This window comes from Falco rusticolus, chromosome 4, assembly GCF_015220075.1.
Source record: "Falco rusticolus isolate bFalRus1 chromosome 4, bFalRus1.pri, whole genome shotgun sequence".
Lineage (NCBI taxonomy): Eukaryota > Metazoa > Chordata > Aves > Falconiformes > Falconidae > Falco > Falco rusticolus.
In genome coordinates, this window is record NC_051190.1 from 68,584,401 (window position 1) to 68,604,838 (window position 20,438).

General features: G+C 40.0%; 1 protein-coding gene across 14 annotated transcripts in view; it reads left to right on the plus strand.

The window, feature by feature from the left end:
* Window positions 1-20,438, plus strand: part of ABI1 (abl interactor 1) — an 82,005-nt gene that overhangs the window by 56,242 nt on the left and 5,325 nt on the right. Inside the window, exons 4-10 of one of the 14 annotated variants that reach the window (XM_037382666.1) lie at window positions 5,885-5,899; window positions 6,639-6,739; window positions 10,200-10,340; window positions 12,527-12,627; window positions 13,814-13,894; window positions 15,545-15,721; window positions 18,625-18,711. In XM_037382666.1, coding sequence (XP_037238563.1) covers window positions 5,885-5,899; window positions 6,639-6,739; window positions 10,200-10,340; window positions 12,527-12,627; window positions 13,814-13,894; window positions 15,545-15,721; window positions 18,625-18,711 — 703 coding nt within the window. The remainder of the gene's footprint in view (window positions 1-5,884; window positions 5,900-6,638; window positions 6,740-10,199; window positions 10,341-12,526; window positions 12,628-13,813; window positions 13,895-15,544; window positions 15,722-18,624; window positions 18,712-20,438) is intronic. The other 13 variants (XM_037382655.1, XM_037382659.1, XM_037382654.1 and 10 more) reach the window with 13 other exon arrangements.

The following is a 20,438-nucleotide window of genomic DNA, read 5'->3' on the forward strand; positions in this document are numbered from 1 at the left end:
CCCTTAAAGTAGGGACTGGGTCAAAACTTAACCAAATGCAAAGCTTGGAGAAGGGAGCCTTGCTCTCACCCTGCCCTACTCACCTGCAGTCCTCATGCTTATGTCTGTGTTGGTGCAAAACAAAAATGCAGATGAGATGCTGATGTGAGGGTGGAAGGCTACCTAATGGTACCTGCCTCCCCTTTAGGACAGCACCTTTTATGTGGTAGCCATTTGAGTATTAACTTTTAAATAATTCACTGTAATAAAAACTGAAATAAAAACAAAGGGATCCTGAACCTGAGCTTCTGCTGCTTTTGTCCATGTATTAGCTTCTCAGACACTCATGCTTCAGAGGATGTCATGGCCAATTTCATTAATGTCACATCATCCCTCTGGGGTCATGGCCAAACAGTAAATATTGCTGTAGGGTAAAGAACGCTTCTCTGGGGGAAAGAGTAACTCTTCCTGTTGCCAACTCTTAATGACTCTATTGTGAGTGTTGATACTGTGATTGTCATAGGGCACTTGCTACTGGAAATTCAGAAGTGTGTGTAGTATCTGATACAATGTAGGTTTCAAGCCTTTCTGTTTGCAAAGAAAACTCAAAACTATGAGGTCTCTTTATTTTCTAATTCTGATAAGAATTTTTTTTTATGTTAACTTTTTTTTCTTGTAGCTAGATTCAAAGTTACCAACTCAAAGAATTCAAAAAGCTTGAAAGGCAGGAATCTAGGTATCTTTCTCTGAACAAGACTACTGAGTGCTGAGGGAACAATATTGTCTGTCATCCACAAGCAGGTTTTTATATGTTAATAGCATTTTAATATGTGCAAACTTTTTAAGGTCAAATGTGACTTGAAAATTTTTGCCTGCTCAGTTTGGAAATTGGAGAAAAGAGCAACAACAGCAAAAAGAAATAAAGGAGAGAGAAGCAATATTGATAAGCTACATTTGATTGCTGTTAACAGAAGACTATGTAATTACTAGATTGCAAATAATACTGGGAGAGGTTATATTTAAAAGATTAAAGTAAAATTTCACTGAAGAGACTTACCTACTCATGTTCAGTTTTGAAAGAAATGTTGATTTGGAACTGAAATTTTCTCAAAATATAATCAGCCTTACTATAGACTTTAAGGAAATAAAGAACAAAAAAAGCCTCTGACCCATTCTCATAAGGAAATTGCGACACAGGAATGATTTCTTTGAAACTTCATGGAACTAGTGGCAGAAGTGCATTACCCTGAGTGTTTGACATCCACGTATAGTCTGTCTTCTGAAAAAATCTTTGATTACATATTCTCCCTGGGTCCATATCTTGATATCTGTAAGGAAACCATTTCTGGACTTGGTGCTTTACTATATGTTTTCCTCAGGTATCCCATACCTTCATGTGTAAGTACCCTTCAGCTGCTTTTCTTGCTCTGTGTCATCTTGTGGTACTCCAGAACTGCTCCACTGATGAGACAGGAGTCAGTTGTGCAAAAATCTGTGAGGATGCCTGTGGGGCAATTGAATTGCCTAGCTGCAGGTGCAAATAGCACTTCAAAAGGTCTTATGGCTAGCTGCCTTTCTGTAGCGATGTCTCGGATAATTCTCCCTTGACTAATAAAGGAAATAACTTTTTAAGTGAAAGAGGAGGTTGACTATAAAGTCAAGACCATGGGGTTATTTTTTTTTTTTATTGTGGTTGATGACTGTGATTACTGGTCAAAGCTATTGCTGGTTATCGCTTTTACAGAGCATACATACTAAAGTTCAGAGTTTGCCAGACACTATTAATGCAGATTAGAGTGGCACAGTTTTTAAGCCTTTGTTTCCATTGATTGGCATTTATATTGGATGGTCTTTAATGACAGCTCTTAATGATCCTCGGTATGGCAGGATATAGAGTGGAATTTGCTTTTTTAAATCCAGGAGCTGGACAGATAGTGAGCAACTATCTGAAGTACAGACAACCTGCATAGAGATTTTGTTTCTGCAGTCTGAAGTTGGAGAGTTCATAGCTGAAATGTGCAGGAGAAACTTGCTGAACATAAATGTGATAAGGATTTTGCTTGTGTGCAAGTGGCCTTTTGTATTTCTGTGCTTATAGATACATCTGCATATTGTATCACATAAATGAACTATATTAAAATAAATAAATCGATCGCATAACTCACATAAATGAGTTGTGTGCAATGTCCCTAGCCCTCAGTTTATAACTCAAAGAATAGCTTTCTGGTTCCCTGAATCATGACTAATGTTCCCCCATGACTTGTTACTTGGCATGGAAACGATTAAAACCAGTTAGTTAGATGGCTGCCTCCTGAGGCCAGCCAGCAGAGTCCCTCAAATGCCTGGACATCCTTCGGATACTGGTAGATACTTCTGACTGCCTCACACCTTACCCTTTTGTGCCACTCTTGGTCATGTCCCTTTGGTCTCCATTACAGAAACCTGCAGTACTGCCTTTTTCAGCAGGTATTTTTGTACTGCGTAGAGTGCCAGAATTGCCAAAATAGTTGCCTTAAGCAAGTAAGCCTCTTAGTTAGTACTTGTGGCCCATGCTCAACTGTCTCAAAACATTGCGTGTCCTGTCCAAACCCTCAGCTAAAATTCTCAGTCCAGGTGCTCTGAATTCCTGGCATCAGAAGCAGCCTCACTTTCGACTTTGATAAATGCCTTGCATGGCTGTTGCAAACACCTGTTTTGCCCATTGCCTTAATTGCATTTCTTTTGAGCCTGCTGCTGGCTCTCAGTCCTTGGCCAGCCTGCTCTCCCACGCTGTCAAAACCCTGTGGATGTGCCACTGCCCTAGCTGCGATCTTTTGGAAATGCAGTGAGGCTGACTCCTGTTTCTTGAACCTGACTGTGGTTTCTTTCTCTTAATCTTGTGACAACCAGCAAAACTTTATCCAGGACTGCCACGTGCTTGGCAGGCTTTCCCAGGGAAAGCAAAATTGTTCTGCTTGCTGCTTTAAAGCATCTCTGTTATGATGCTTGCAAGAACCCCAACCAGTGCTGCTGCTTACCATGCTATCTTGTTTCTGGGAACATCCTGATCTGTCTAGCGCTCTGTCTCGGTATCACAAGCATCCCCAGCAAGCCTACACACTGTGTTTTTGTTCTGATGTGTACGTTATCCAGGATGCTGGTATCTGGCTGAAAGCTGTCTCCTTTATGTATAGTAATACAGCTAGCGGGAGGAGAAGGGAGTTGTGCTTCTTAGAGCTTTTGCAGGAGTTCTCAGTGCTGCTCTTCATTCGACTAAGCATTTTTCCTTTTATAGATCTCTCTCAGAACAGCCCTTCCCTCTTCAAGCAGTGAACCTTATGCATGCTGCTGCTTTTCTTCCTCGTGCCCTGCATTATCTTCCTTCCTGACTCTGACCTTCTCTGTACTGATCAGGCAGTTGGTGATGGTCATGTTCTGCCCACTGGCTGGCTGGCCTTAGAGGCATTTGTAGGGAGGCTCTTGAACCTACATTAAACATGTACCTGATTTTTCTTTTGGTTTTCTGCTTTTTCCCTCATTTTTCTTAAAATCATAACGAGTCCTAGACCCTGCTGCCTAAACTGTTCCCAGTTCCAAGTAATTTTTTTAATTGCTTAGAAAGCACTGCATTTGGTGTTCAGACCAAGAAATGCAGCAAGATCGACCTCCTAAGCTCAGCCAATAAATAGAAGAAAAAGTCTCCTCCTGATTAATTAGCTTATTAACCATGATTAAATAGCCATATGGTTCATCTTGCTTTGATTCATTTGCTTTCCTCCCCTAGTTCTGTCTTTTGAATCAGAAGTTCCTCTCCCATAAGAATCCCTGTTCCTTTTGTGTTCGTTCCTTCTGTGTTTTCCTGCCCATATGACTCTTGTTTATATTGACAGCAACAGACAGGATATGTACAGAGCTTTTTACTTATAGAAAGCAGTGTGTCATCAGTTGCTGATTCTTCTGCACAATAAGGAAGTGTTTATGTATCTGTCTGTATATTGTTTTAACTGGTAACAAAAGAGATGAAGTTCACCTGATGTAGTGGTGTAGAGATAGGAGTAAAGGTCAAGAGCTGTTGGACTTCAGATACATGTTCAGTATGTTAAACAGTACTTAGCAGTAGAAAGGTTTGAAATACAATGGAAGATTCCTGAATCGTTGCTAGATGTTGATATTCATATTGTCGCTGCAGTGGAGGCAGAATGTAACAGTGATTAAGGAGGAGGTGGAAAGATTCACCCGTAAGTGTTGAGTGGCACTGCATAAGGCAAGGAAAGAGAGGAAGCTTTTTGGTTTTATATTTTTGAGGCAAGCAAATTTAGTAGTAGAGGCTAGGTAAGAAACCATGCCACCTTTCCTTTTAAGCCTTTAAAAGGTTCCAAGCTGTGACTGCTGGGCAGGGACGGGACCAAGAGTTTCACTTTTTGGTCTCTTTTAACAGATTCTTTGTATTATGCCATTGCCCTTGGCAGCTGGTGAAGTAAGGGGAAGGGGTCATGTATTCCTGTGAGAGGGGAAAGCAAATTACATTGCTAAAAGCCTGTTTTAAAAATATAATTAAAAAATATATATATAAAATAAAAATATAATACTTGGGAGACTACCCTGGCATCCTGAAAACTGAGCCTTTGTGACAGAAGTGGTTTAAATGCCTTAATTCTGCCACTCTGCTGGTGAACCTTTGCCTAGACTGGGGGTGAATGGGATGACCTTCAAATTTACTTACCACAGCTAAACTTTTTCATTTTAGTTTTGGAGCAGGTTTTGCGTTTCTGTTCTTTTAATAGGAATAACTTAAGGGCAGTAGCTTTCAACCTTTTTTGTTTTTTTAAAACCCAGCTGTTTTTCAGTGGTTTTGCAGACCCTGTCAGAAATATGCACATTGCTGTATAGCATATTTTAGTTGGGTTTTTTTTTCAGTTCATGGATGCCTTTAAACTGGTCCTGTGCTGCTTAGAGGAGGAGGAGGAGTACAAACTGTAGTTTGAAAAGACGTGCATTAGGAGGCTTGTTCTAGAAGTGATGGGTTATTTCCGAACAACCTCAAAAAAAACATTGGGATTATTTTTGTTTCGGGGTTTTGTGTTTCCTTGGTTTTTTTTAAATTGGTGAAACTAATCCTTTTCTCCATTCAAAAACATGAGTCTTTTCCCCTGAATAAAGTTAGAGAACTCAACTTGAATTTATTTAAAATTTTACATTTGTTTTCCTTATGAGGCCATGTTTCATAATTTTTTTCTCCTCTGCAATCATGAAGGCTGTAAAAACTGATTTAGTGGAGTCATATAATGACTTGATTCTAAGAGCTAAAATTTCAGAGTAACAATCATTAGAGCACTGCCAATGCAGTTTTGAGCAGCCAGCACTGTGCTAGCTTGAATCAGATTTCAATCAATAAACCAGAGGTGAAAGGCACTGCTGCTCATCCTGTTTGAGAACTCCTTTTTCTTTATTTACCATTCAATGCAGCAGCTAGTATTTCTTCAAAACACACAAAGGTTAAGTGTCAAAACAACAGGCAAGTCTGTTCTGCGCCGCCGTATAGCTGAAAATGGTTTTGTGAACAGATTCTTAAGTGCATGTTGCCACTGAAATAGCATTGATTTGGGTTTGGACTTGTATGTTGAGCAAAGGGCTTTTTAATCCTTTATTGCCCATAAGGACCCTGGCAAATGAATCTGGCAAAACTTTGCTAAACTTAATTTTGACACAAGGGTTTTTCCTGTGGTCACTTAGTCAGACATAGGACTTACAATGACTAAGTGAGCCAGTAAAATCTGTTAGTGTACTGGGATGTAGCTTATTATCAGTAGACACAAATGATTTCTTTTTTAAAAAATGTGATATCTGTAGTTTAACCTGTCCTATCAGTTGTGATGGATCTGCCATTAATTTCTACCTTTTTCCCCCCCTTATTGGCAACGTTAAGTGGCTAAAAGCCAAGGTAAGAAGTGTTATTTCTCCTTTGACCCACAGTGCCTTATGTGACTGATAGTAGAGGCTGCAGAGCCATTAAAACTGAAAACTAGCGCGCTCTTATGCTCTCCTCTGCTTTCCATAGGATATTTAGATTAAACATGCTATACTTGATTTTTTTTTTATTTACAGCATTTAGTGTGTGTCAATATATCTGCGATACATTGACATCTGCATTTATACATAGATACATTAATTTTTCTAACACATGTAGTGCTTTGCTCTGAATTCAGTAGATGCCTTGATTCCCTTCACTTACATTTTTTTGCAGGAGACTTCCCAGACAACCTGAATGACTCTGCTAGTCAAATAGCAGGGGCAAATTGAGAAATTCTGGGCCCGTGCTGACTGTATTGCACTGTCAGTGTTAAAGTTTGATTTAAATTATTAACACCCAAATGGAGATGAACACAAATGTGGCTTCCCTTTAAAGAAAAGAGGATATAAGAGATTTGTGCATGAACCTGTCAGTTGCCTACCTTTCTGATATCTGTCGTAAATTAATAGCAAAAATAACATTAAGCTTCTGTTTAGTCTCTGTATTTCCTGGTGTCTGTCTTTGTGTAGTTGAAAACTTGCTGTTTGACAGCTGTCTGGGAATTCTCACTTCATATTCTTACACTTTAAAAAAAAAAAAAAAAAAAAAAAGCTGTCAATAATAGAGCTGCTCTGTTACAAAAATAAAATCATGTTTTCCCTTATTTCAGCATGGAAATAACCAGCCTGCAAGAACTGGCACCTTGTCAAGAACAAATCCGCCTACACAAAAACCACCAAGTCCTCCCATGTCAGGCCGGGGAACTCTGGGGTAAGAATGAAGACTGCTTGGTCCCACTTGTGCAATAGAAAGTTTTAATTGTGGCAGTGTTGATGTTTCTTAAATACATGGATAGATGGCAATTCTGATTGCTTTAAGCAAAAAACACGATTACCTTTCTGCGTAAACCCTTTCAGCTGCATTGACTCATTTTCATGGCAACCTTTTGAAAGAATGTTTTTTCATGGAGGAAGGATTTATTATAGATAGGGGTAAATGAGGAGGCTATTGTTATTCCTGATTTTTGGGGAGAAATCCTTAGTGACACAAAAGAATATCATTAAGGTTTTATTTCAGTGGGAGAAATACTTAATTTTTAAAGTTTTTGTTTATTCATTTCTCAATACTGTAAGAGGTATGAAATGGCTGCTGGTGCCATATTTATTGCATTATCTAAGCAAAATTTGTGGCATTGTAAACACATTGGCCACATTGATTCTCATGGGCTTGCGCATTTTTATTTTTATGCCTAAATGAGGAAGGATTTTGCTACTCCCAAGTCCCACTGTGACCAGAGTTCCCTGCCGTAGCAACTATTCTGCTGCTGTGGACCTGTGGGGTGTAAAATCTGCTTATCTTGCTATGCCAGCAAGTAGTTGTTGCTAGAGGCCAAAACATTAATACTTCAGAAGCTCAGAGCACGTGCCGTACGGTTTTGTCTGTGCAACATTTCCCAAAAGGCATCCTAAACAAGACCTTCTACCTATTTGTCACTCTCAGTCTTCCCTTTATGCTGTGGGGGACAGAGGCACTGTAAAGCTGGCTGTCATGGTTGTGTTGGCTTCAGGTATGTTATCTGGGAGAGGTGGGGTGCTGGAAGAATGATGAGTAATGAGGGGGAACAGGATGGGGATCGGGAGCAATGGTCAAGGAAAATTAGAAGCAGTAACTCCTTTTGTTGAAGACTTGGTGATTATTTTTTTTAATCCTGATTTGATGCTTTGCTGCATCAAGATGGCAGTGTTTGTTGTGTATTCTGCAGAGAAATTACCCTAGAGGTTTCCTCAGCATGTTTTGTGAAAATTCCCATTGCTTGAGGGCATGCAATCAGTATTCCAATTGTCTCTCTTATCCCAGCTGAGAAAGAGTTGTTTATCAGCCCTGGGAAGCTGGGTAGTGCTTTCATGTCCTCTTGGATGTTAGTGTAACAGCAGTGTTGATGTGCTGGTGAGCTGGCTGTCGGTAATGCTCCCCCCTGAACAAGCCAGAGCTGTTTAGTTGCCTTAGCTGATGCCTGATAAGGATTAATCAGCTGAGTGTCATTTCCAGATGAGCTTGACAAGAGGCAGCAGTTGGTTGAGGGGGAGGAATAATGTGGGTTTGTAACAGAGATTTCTATCTGCCCTCCTTGTTCAGGAAGTACAGCTCTTGTCTTGAGCAGCCATGTTCTGCCAAAGCATGAAATATCACGGGCATGACTGTTTTCCTAATATATGCAGAAAAAAATTGCTAGAAACCACAAGGATGCTACTCATCTCCTTTTGATCCAGAAAATGGAGATAAGCCTGTAAAATCAGAATGAACTTGGTGTGTAACATGGGTCTTTAAATATGTGCTGCCTGTTGTGCAGCTTGTCCCTCCAAGGCAGGACTGTCTGAAGGAATATGATGGGGAGCGAGTCTGGCACAGAAATCACGTGGGTTTAAAAGAGAAAGGGACTGCAGGAAGCAGAGGTCTCTTCACCGGACCAGCAAGAGGCTGTGGAAAACCTTGAACTCTCAGGCTTGGAAGTACCATTAGAACAAGTGAATTTCTGGATCTGGCTGGAGGGAGCAGTTGCAGTCGTGCCTTTGAGGGTCCTGGGGCAGAGTAAGGCCTTGGACTCCCTGTAGCTCTCCTTGATGGCAACGGGCATCAGCTCCACACTGAAGCACTGGAGGACGATGAGGTGGGAAGTGCTGGGCAGCGTCAGGAAAGAGAGTTTTCCTCCTCTGCCTAAGGCTGGCAGAAGAGCAAATGGAAGGATTGGACCTGAGTGATGGAAAGAAGTCGGTTTTGACTTCTCTGGTGCTTAGGAGTTTGAGTTGTTCAGTGAAGTGAGAAGAACAAGGAAGAAACTAAGGCATGGCTGAACCTGAGGATGTAGTGGGGACTTGTTGTTGACAGTATTTTTAAATTTTACAAGCAAAATAAATGGTATTAGAGCTGAGTAGTAGTTTCTATTGCCAGTGCAGCCCAAGGTAGAATACTTTAAAACATCGGTTTTCAAGGTTATTTCTGTTGGAAGCACATTTAAAATCTTCCCTGTTTATCTTTTTATTTGGTGGTATTTAGAGCTTTATCTTGTACAACTGGAATACATAGTTTTATTTTTCCCATGACTGATCTCTTGGCGGATCTATAGGTGGTGGCAGTCTGCATATTAAAATCATCTGGAGTTCTTTATATAGACAGACTAATTTACAAACACCTCAGTGCATGCAAACAATTATGGTATTTCCACTTTTCTCTTTGAGAGGTTTTAATAACAAAATGGTATAGTTAAAATTCAGTACTGTTTCATTCTATATTGAAATAAGGAAGTCAGTAAGTTTCTTAAAATACCGGGAAGCCATATAACTTACAAAATCAGTTATAACCAGTAATTGAACAAACGATTACATGCCAGTAGTTTAGTATTTTTGTTTTTACTTAGCTGGTGCATTGCCAAATTCCACGTCTTGCGAAGGATCTCGTGGTTGCTGGTGAGAACTGAAGAGCCCTGCAGTTCAGTACAATAAATGCACTGTTCTTAAGGCAGTAATGGGTCTGGTAAATAGATCTTGAAAGATCTGTGTTATATTTCTGACTTGATGCAGTCTGCTAGGTGACCTTGGAAGTCTCTGGGCTTCACTTTCTTGGGCTGCAAAATGGAGACAATCAAGCCCATCTGTGAAGCACTTTAAGATTTGCTTAAGTGATACGAGATTACCTTGATTACTGTGTGAAACAATGCCACTAGGAAGAGCACTGGTGATTGCAAATGTAACTTGTTCTGTGAATCTTCCAGCCTTTCTACGGTCTTAGTAAGCTGAATAACCAAGAATACTTCTGGAAAGCATTTGGAGGGGAGGGAAAGGGGGGATGGAGGAAATTCTTACAGTGGAAGAGTTTGTCACATGCAGTGTACTGCAAGGTAACCCCAGAATATGATGCAACTGAAACTATTGTATGTTACAGAGTTTAAAGAATATAACTTGGGTGGTAAATTTAGTTTAGGCTTTATTAACCAGTTTATGTGCTGTAGCCCAACTTGTATGGATCTATGTACATAAGAGCACTTCAGGGAGTTGGATGTGACCTGTCTACCCTGCCCAGTGGAATTTGTTTAATGTACTGTAATGTGGGTCACTGTGCAGTGATCTATCAAGAAAACTTTAGAAAACAAATGGCTTCACTACTTTATTAATTTATCCTTTTGATCTTCTGATCCTTTATCTTTCTGTCTTCAAACCTGTTTTTCCTTGACCAGACGAAATACTCCTTACAAAACCCTGGAGCCGGTCAAACCGCCGACAGTCCCCAATGATTACATGACTAGTCCTGCCAGACTGGGCAGTCAGCACAGTCCGGGAAGGACAGCTTCCTTGAACCAGAGACCAAGAACACACAGGTAGAGTGTTTTCTCACTGTAACTCTTTCCTGTCTGGCATGGTAGTGCTTACTGAAGTCAGAAAACTTTTGAAACTTTGTGCCTGTTGCGTTTTTGTGAAAGGCAAAAGGGGAGTTATTCTGCCACTCTGCATTAACAGAATGCACTGTATGCACTGTATTGTTGGCTTCTGTAACACATAGAAGTGTCTTCATACTCTATATAAGTCTCATTGTATCTAGCAACTTCCATAACCATAGGGCTTATTTTATATAATCACTTTATTTTGTTCTGTGGTATTTGTTTCCCAAGAATAAGCAAAACTTCAAAATATATGCAGTTGCGAGGCAGGGTAGTGATGGGTCGTAATGGGTTTATAGCTGCATTATTAAACTTAGCCTAAAATACACTTAGGCTTTTACTTTTTGTTGTTTTCAGGACCACTAATTGCAAAGGGAAATTTCTGTTGATGAGAAACTCTGAAAGAGCAGATTGCTTTCTCTTAGCTAAAACTTAACACTCATTATCAGTGCTAGCATGATAGAAGTAGAAAATAAAACCTATTCACAGAGCAGGTATTGGCATCAGCCAGTTGTTTCCACATGCTTAAGGCTTTGATGAAAGAGTATTGTGTGTTTTGGGTGAGAAGGGAGTTTGAAATGTACCTTTGGGGTTTTTTAATGTATTTTTTTTTCTCAAATTGCAAGACTAGATCTTTTTCTGAGCCTCTTGAGTGAGTTCAGTTTTTTCAATTTGATTTTTATCACAGGCTTCAAACTGCAGGGAAAAAACAGGCAAAAGAAATCAATATAACTAGAAGTAAGAGGTCAGCTTATTTCTTTAGAGAGTTTCTTAATTATTGTTTTTTCCTTTAAATTCCCAGTAGGCAATTAAACGCAGTTGATCACTAACAGTGGTTGAGATGGTATTTTGTACGTGGTAAATCATGAAATACTGTCAGAATGAAATAACTTCTAAATCTGTCTGCAACGAAGATCTTGTTAATCTGTTTAGCTGGCTACTGTGAATGCTCCCTACTCTTGTCTGACAAGATCTTTTATGTAGGCTGCAGTTAGAGATTCAGCTGCAGCCATGGTGACAAGATCAAGGTCTTCAGCAGACAGAAAATTTTGAAGGAATTATTTTGGCTTCCATTTCAGATCACTGATATTCTTTTTTGTAACAGTGTTATTTTCTTTAGATATATTTGAATGATTTGTGCTTGACTCCTGACAGCACTGATTTGTGGCTACCCAGGAATATTAAATAAACCGTAACATCACTGAGTACTTTTTAATTAACATGGATGGGTTAAATGGTGTTTTGGCTTCAAAGCATCTTGACTACTTAGTTCCCTTTATATTACTCATTTAATCCATGTAAATTCAAGCCTTGGCCTAAGGAGTGCTCTTGGAAGGAATAAGGACAGATTCTGTCTGAATCTTTATTCTGTTTCAGCTCCCTCAATGAAAAGAAGTGTTACGGCCTCCAAAGGCGTGTGTAGAAATGTTATCCAGTGGTTCACTAGAAGTATGTTCTGTAAAAATCTGTATTGCTGGCCTCTAATTTGTGTATCATATAAGAGTACTTAAACAAATTATGACCTGGCTGCACTGTTGCCTTTCAGACTACCTTAGAAAGAGATTTCTCATAGACAAAAAGTGTGGGCAGGGGGGAGTGTTAGATATACAGAAAATTACCCACATCATACGCCACACTGCACCCCACCCTAATTGATTTATCATGGCTGTCCTCAGTTAAAAAGTCCTCAATCTGAACTTTGCTTCTGATTAGAGGAAATGATCCTTCAGCTGACAGTACAAATAATCTTAATTATTTATGGTTTGGGCATGAACTCTTCCATCCCCAGCTTATTACCTTGAATTATTACAAGGCCCCTGAACTATTCCTGCAGTTGTTACTCTATTGCCTAGAACTGCTATGGTTGCTTACCTTTTTATTTTTTAAAGCATTTAATTAGATGTTTTATGCGTAGTGATGTTTATCAGCTTAGCTAATTCCATTTATTAGAAGTGTAATCCAGACTTGATTAGCTGTATGTAATTGTAGGTAGAGCCAGGCATTTTACAGGGGATTTTTCAACAGTCTATAATTGAGTTAGGCTAGCAGGGCTCCCACATGGAGCATGACTGTTGACAGGCCTTTGTAGGAAATGCTGTGCTAATACTTGTGTTTGTCTTTTGCAGCGGTAGTAGTGGAGGAAGTGGCAGTCGAGAGAATAGTGGAAGCAGCAGTATTGGCATTCCCATTGCCGTGCCTACGCCTTCACCGCCAACCATTGGACCAGGTATGTGGGTCTCTTCCCATGTTAACTTAAGGCTATAATGTCAGTTGTTTGTGTTTGTGGTGGGATTTTGACTGAATACGATGGGGTAAAAACTGTCCTGAAGCTCAGTCCTCATCAGGAAACCTCTTATGAGTGCTGGAGGACATCTATGAAGTTTCTATTTCTTTATGAAAAGTATGTGCAGAACAATCACTTATAGAATAGCAGATGGTTAAAACACCTTTGTCGGTCCATGTTTTTACAAGATAATCAAGGTGGGGGAGGGAATAGGAGGAGAGTGGTGTATCCTTTTAAAGTTTAAATATATTTTTAAATGCCTGTCTACAGTTTGGCATTTCTGGATGCCCTGAGAAGCAGCAGCAACTATGTACGTGTTTGATGGGAAATGTTGTCTTCTAAAATAACTTGCTACCTTTACCATGTGCCAGTGATGGCATGCACAAGTTCTTTTTTTAAATTAAAGTCTTTACTGCAAATAAAGCACAGAAGATGACCTATGAAAACACTGCTAGTAGTAAAATTCAGGTTTATCCACCAGTGTTGGCTATGCTATGATTACAGTCTGAAGTTGCTGAGGTGTGATGGAGATCAAGAGGCAGGAGAACTAGTGTGTACAGGGTAGCACAGCAATAAAAAGAGAACCATGCAGGATCTCTCAGCATCAAAAGCATACTCCCTTATCTTCAAGAATGATGGTGAGAATGTGTGGGATCTTTATTATAAGCTGGCAGGATTTTTATCTTGCTAGTAAACCAACTCAGTTACTTGTTTACTATCTGTGTCTTTTGTAAGCACATAAAACTAATTTGCACAAGAAAACAGTGGAGTCCTGGTGTAATGTAATTTTGCTATTGCTCCTCTTACATCTCTGTTCCTTGGATGACAAGTCTTCGCTTTCTTATGCACATATAGGCTAGGCTTTCCTTTCCCAAGTGTTTCTGATCCTGCAATGGTACAGATAGGCATGAAATCTTACTATCACCTGTCATCCCATAAAAATCAATGGGAATAAAGATCTGCAGGTACAGAACCTTGTGTAGGTTCTGTAGATCAGGGCCTGGGTTTGTATCAGTTGACCGCAGTTGAATTTCTATATTTATTTGGGAAGCCTATCAAATGCCGGTGCTTTTCTTATTTTTATTTTTTTTTAATATGGCCTAATTGGGAATATAAACTATTTTATTAGCACACATTTCTGTTCCTTCTCCTCCTGGAGCCCCGCCAGCACCACCACTGCCACCACCTCTCCCGATGGGCAGTCTGATAGGTGAGACTTGTGTAATGCTGAAGTGATTGCAGTCATGCTGCATAATCAATAATCATCTCTTCCTAATGGACTTTGTAAGGGTGCTTTTTCTTTTGTAGTGGGGTCTACATGATTTTAGTATAAAAATCAGTTCTGGAATTATTTTTTGTTTGTTTTTTTTTAAAAAATCTAATCTCCACTAATTTTCTGTGGTTAAAGCCTCTGAAGGTAGCGGCTGCCAGTTGCTTGAAAACTCTGTTCCCAATAAAGCTAAGATCCAATTATTCTCATTTATAAGAGCTCAAAATTAGCTTGAATATATTGCTGTTTTGCTGTGTCATTCCTGCAGCTGAAACTAAGCCACAACGGTGTGCTCTGGCTTAAAAATGTTAGCTGATTTGTAGGGTGATGGATGTATTCTATCCTGTGGGTGTAAGGTGACTGAAAAGCAGGAGCGTCTGTCACAGTGGCTTGGGCTTGATTCTGTGATGCTGCAGGCAGGTGGCAAACTGGGAGACTTGAGGATACGAACTAACAGTTCTTGAAAATTTGCTTCAGGCATTACATATAGCTGTTAGGATGGGATCTAAAAGTAGTACTTTTCAAAACAGGCAGGAAAAAGATAGCCCACCCTTTCCTATCACACTGTTTTGATGACAGAATTCATTGATTGTGCTACGGGAACTAGCTTTGGAGGCTTTGACCCACATAACCCTTTGCACTTTCCCTTACTGAAGTGTTAAGTGAAAGTGACTTTGGATAGTTTACGGCACTGCAAACTTCTGATCACACAATGTTTGTGTATATATGCGTGTGTGTGCATTTTTGTATATATTTTTATATATTTATATAAGATATATACATATGTATATAAAAGCACAAAACAGTTTACTGCAAAACAGTTTTTGCATTCAAAAATTGCGTTGATCCATGTGACCTCAACATGTGAGATTCATTAGTTTGCAAGGTGTGATTCTCTTCTCTGTCTGTTAGAGGTGAATCCACAAGGGAACTTAAATTGTTTTATTAACCTTGAAGTTTGTGCAGCAAGCGTGTGGAAGGTAAAAATGGGTGTCCATCCTGAAAAATGAGTGACATGTCTTTCTGTCAAGCTGGCATTGGTGATTCTGATTTGTTAGTACAAATTCTATCAATACAAAAGCACAACTAGCAAATATGATTGATAAATGTGCTGAGTGTCTGAAGGTCATGACGTTTGTTTTACTGTTTTGTTATGTTACTGTGTCTTTTTATATTGGATTGGAGACACGTTCTGGTTCACAATGGAAAACATTTGCTTTGAGCAGAATGTGGATATTTTTTTTTCTGCGCGCTTTTTAATAAAGGGTATTGCATGTAGAATAGTTGAGATATGCTTAAGAGTTGGAAGCTGATTCAGTTTCACTGTCCAATTCAGTCTCTCAAATTAGTTCCCAGCATTTCTCAAATGCCCTTTATGAGTGTTGGTTTATGTCCTATGTGTTTTTTCTCATTATTTATTATAACAGGATGTTTGATTTCTGTTAATCTCCTGTTACTTGCCTTAAAGTATTGGAGACCTGTAATCAAGTATTTCCCATGTTCTGGGCTTTTTTTCTATATTCTGCATTCTATCCCAAGTAATGCTCTGCTTAAGTCTTTTCCTTGGTTCCTCTGGCTAATGCTTTTCAGCTGCTCCTGGTTCAGCTCCTGGTTCCCAGTATGGCACAATGACCAGGCAAATCTCGCGACACAACTCTACCACTTCTTCAGCATCTTCTGGTGGATACAGACGGAATCCTTCTGTGACTGCCCCATTTTCTGCTCAACCTCATGTTAATGGCGGGCCTCTTTATTCTCAAAATTCAAGTAAGCTTCTGAGCTGTGAAATCACATACTGTTTTGAGCAAAACGATTGTAAAAGCATGCATGGCATTTTAATTCATTTATGAAGAACATCAATCAGATTACTGCTTTCTTTCCTAAAATAGAAGGAAAAACAAACAAGAAAAACCATATTGAAGTTGTACAGTGATTGCGCTATATGCAATTATACTGTTTTCCCCTCTGACTTGTTTGCTGTTACTCATGACAAGAAATTATTATGATTGCCTACCTAATTATAGGCACATTATACTTAGCATTTCAGGTGTGCTTGGAGAACACGAACTAAAACCAGATTTTTTTTGCAGGAAACCTAACATGGTTGTAGTACCGTCTCTCCACTACTGGGCTAGTGGCAAGAGAGTACTGTCAGAGCACAATGCTCAAGGGCTCATGTAACAACCTTTTCCCATTACACAGTTCCTCCCTGTCTCTGTCTCTTCCCTAAATCCTTTCCTGATTCCAGCTTTCTCCTTTGTTCTTAGTTTCAAGCTTGACTGTTAAAAAAGAGCTCAGTCTCTCTCTTTTTAGCACTCTTCCTCTGTGCTTCCACACTAGTAGTAGTATAGATGGAGATGAATGAGGGGAGGAATGGGTGCCATGGACAAGTGAGCAGGTTTTAGTCAGCAGCATCCTGCCTACCTACCCAACAGGGCAAACAAAGTTCACCGCAGGAAGATCTGCAAAATAAGGATCTACTAGAGTGTTGGCAGAAAGCCATTTCTATCAGGAAACCTCTTCCCTGCTGTTTCCATAAATTTTGACCAGATACACATAGAGGAGCGATAGTCCTCTAATATTTCTGGTGGTGGTCTTCGGTGATCCAACTCTTCAAACTTCAGAGGGATATTTCTTTTAAAAAGGAATGTTGACGTTTGGGCAGAAGATCACTTTGGACCAGTGTTTGCTGTTGTGTACTTACTTTTAAAGAAAGAATGCGTATAATGTTTGAGACACTAAGGTGAAGAGTTTTCTCAGTGGTTTAGAAGCATTACATTTATTGGAAAGCATTTTTATATGCAGACACAGTACGTATTTTCTGCCCCCCACCCCCATCCTGATGCTTTTCCTTCTCTCTCTCACTCATACTGGCCCTTCGTTCTCCTCCACGCTCTCATTCCCTCAAATTAGTTCACCATAACAACAGAAACTCCTTCCTGTTTGAACAGTTGTGTTCTGTTGAATAAACATGGCTTTACTTCTGGAAATAGTTCAGCTGTCTCAAATGCTCTGCACACCCGTTTCTGAACATTTACATTTGTCCAAAGCAATTTTTTGCTCAAATGCAGGTGCTGTTCCTTAATCCAGCCTCTCTGGTGTTTTCAAAATACTGATTGCCGGGTTTTAAACAGTATTTTGATGGGTGTGTTTTTCTACTTTAAACTGTTTTCCTCTGTTTCTGTGACTGGTGATTTTTTTAAATTATTTTTTAATGCTATTGTCTTGACATTAGATCCAGGTCCCATGTTTCCTTAAGGTTTTACTTTTCATGCTAACAAATACTCTGTTTTTTCATAGATGTTCACTTCAATTTTGTGAGAAACCTGTTTGTTCTCCCTCTTTTATTGATCATTTCTCCCATACAGTTTATTTGGTTATTGGTTTTGTAATGAACTAAATGCTCCATTTTATTCATCAAACATTAATCTTAGTTATGGCTTTATTTAAAACTGTTGCTTACTTGGAAGTACAGAACCTCTTTCAAACTTGGCTCCAACTAGATTACCCTGCTGAATTCCCACCTTCACAGGAATTTCTCTGCTTCAGTGCAGGAGAAATTCCACTGAGAAAGGGGCACGGTATAAACCAATGAGTTGATGTTTTGTGGGGTTTTTTTCTTTCTTTTTTTTTTTTTTTTTTCCCCTCTCTCCCTGACACTTCACGGGGAGATGTCCTGTCAGAGCTGGCACTTAGGGCAGAATGGCATGCCCTGCTGCTACCATGCCGCTTTCCTGCCTGAGAGGGAAGAGTTGGACATCTCAGCTGTCAGCCCAGCATCTCTGACCACTGGTGATATGTGTCTTGCATCTTATTACTTGTCCAGTAGGTACATACTTCAGAGAAGATGACCTTGCAAGTGCTTCTGGGGAGCCCTGTGCGCTAGCATAGCCAGCTGTAGCTGTTGAAGCCTTTGCCAGCCTCTTAGGTTGCTGAGCGCCTTCTAACCACAGACAATAATTAAAAAATAAAGCTCCATTCTGCTCTAAACCCACCTGGTTTTCCTACCAACAAGCAAGAAGGGTCTGTTTTTTGTGTAAAACAAACACATAGAAAGCCAACGCACAGCCCCCCTACCCCAGCAGAACAAAATGAGGGGCAGTGCTGTGTGCTACGACTGTGAGGTGTTGGTGTTGCAGCACTGCTTCCCTTGTAAAGTAGTTGTCTTTGTCTCAGTGCTGCTTAGCCGCACTTGATGCAGCACTCTACTCTCACGTTAGAGGAGGAGTCCAGAATCCTGCAAAACATCAGCTCAGTTTGTAGTAGTGTACTTTTAATAGGTTAACTACAAAATTTAAGTAATCCTTATTTGGCAGTAAGACGAAAGCTCAGTTTTGTGTGCTCCCCAAGTGAAGTGGAGCAAGTCCCTTCACATGCGCAACCGGTGAGCTTCCAGACACACAGCCCGCACTCAGCGTTTTATTCAGCTGGACGCAGGGGCATGCTTCACTTTTTGAGCCTCCACTGGCTAATCACGAATTCAGCCTTGTTGGAAACACAAGCTTGAAGAAGGTTCTTACATGTGTGTGTTCTTGTTGTTCTTTACATACTTTGTTTTGTGGTCCTCGTTACTGACGACTGCTTTTGTTTGTTTCCTTTTTTCTTTCTTTTTTTTTTTTTTTCCTTTGTCTGTTTGACTTTCCCTGATACGGTGTGTGTGTTGCTACCAGTTTCTATTGCTCCACCCCCTCCCCCTATGCCTCAGTTGACTCCACAGATACCTCTCACAGGCTTCGTGGCCAGGGTGCAGGAAAACAGTAAGTTTGGACAAGCTGAGCTGTTAAAGGGTAGAGCCTACTTTCTTCTAGCATGCATGGCTGGCAAGTCAGACTCTTATTTTGTTTCCTTTTCCAGAAGCTAATACCATCTTGCATTCTAGTGTCAATATGCTATTGGAGCTGAAGGGCACACTCTTCAATATTTTATAACACGTGCATGATTATTACTGACCCATTTAAGTTCTGAACTGCAAATTTATTATAGAAATACAGTGTGAAATACGTGGCATATGCTTGATGTGAACATAGAAATGTATCTTAATTAAAAATATTAATTTCATGTTGAATCATCCTGCCTGAAGCTTTTTCACGAGGGATAATTGATTAGTTTTTGTTAGAAAGGCTTATGTAGACTGTAAAAATGTGTGCTGTCTAACCAGTGATTGTAATACTGTAGTAGTTTTCAGGAAGCTGTACAGTCAATTGAAAAAGTGCCGTCTTAGGATCTGCCATTACAAAGGAGCTTGTAAGGTTTTTCTCCTCTCAGCAGCTTTTCCTTCTCTATTTCTTTGTGTTCTCTAGCCAGATTTCCCTACTGAGCTTCTTGCAGCATAGCTCTGCATGTTAGGTTTGTGAGAGAGATGCTCCCTGGTATGATCTGTGCTGTAAGGTGTTTTATACCGGTAATTCTGCTTTTACCGTTACTGCTTGATTCATTTCAGGTGAGTGTTACTGTCCCAAATACTAGCGCAGGTGTAAAGCTCTGTTGCTGATCAGGGGACATCTTTGCTGTAGGAGTACGTTGCAGTTCTGTAAACAACAGAATGAATGCAATGTGTATAGAGCATGAAGTAAATATAAAAATGTTTTTAAATGGGAGCCTTAATGAAGTTCATTAGGACCTCGTGCTACTAGCACATCGTAGCTGTATAGCTCAGTCGTACATTTAGGGGCCTCAGACCTGACAAGTGCTGCTGTTCAGCTTCCCGTTAGAGCTTTTAAGTGGTCATGTTCTGAGCATTCCCCTAGAGACAGGAGGCATCTCTCTGATTCTCATTCCAAAAGAAGGTATTTTGGTGTTGTGGTGTAGAACACCACAACAAGAAGAAGGTAAATAATTAGAATCATGTTGATGTGGAATAGTATGCCACAAAATTGTGTTGATGAACCTTTCCAAAAATTCAAAGTGTAGAGGTATACCTACTGAAGATGGAAGTTACAGAATGTCTTCACTTGCAGATAAACTTAATAAAATTGACACCTGCTTCTGAATTGTTCCAAGTATTGTCCTCCTGGAGATAACACAGCCCTTGGGAGAGTGGAGGTGAAAGGGACAGACTTACTTGCGTGCGTGACAACAAAGTGCAAGCTGACTTGTAAATGAGATTGCAGCAAAAACAGCTGAAGCTTGAAATCTGGTCTTAGGAATTGTTCTTTTTATTTTCTTTCTTGTAACAAACGGTCCCTTGGGTTTGAAAGTTACATAACGGGTATGGCTTTGAGCTGCCGCTGCCTCATCTTGGAGGCAGGGGTGTGTGTGGCAGTCTGCGCATACCTTCAGCAAAACTGGTGTTTGGGGCCGTTGCGTTTTAGTATTGTGTGCTAGACATTCATCTGCCTCATTTTCTGCAAGGAGTCTACAAGGGAGTGGCGTTAGGGAGATGTGGGTAGGCTTGTCTTTTCCTTGTCATAAAGATCGGTGGGTTTGGAAAGCAACATCCTCTGCTCTGTAGAATTCCTTCAGAGGACAGCGACGGAGGGCTTAG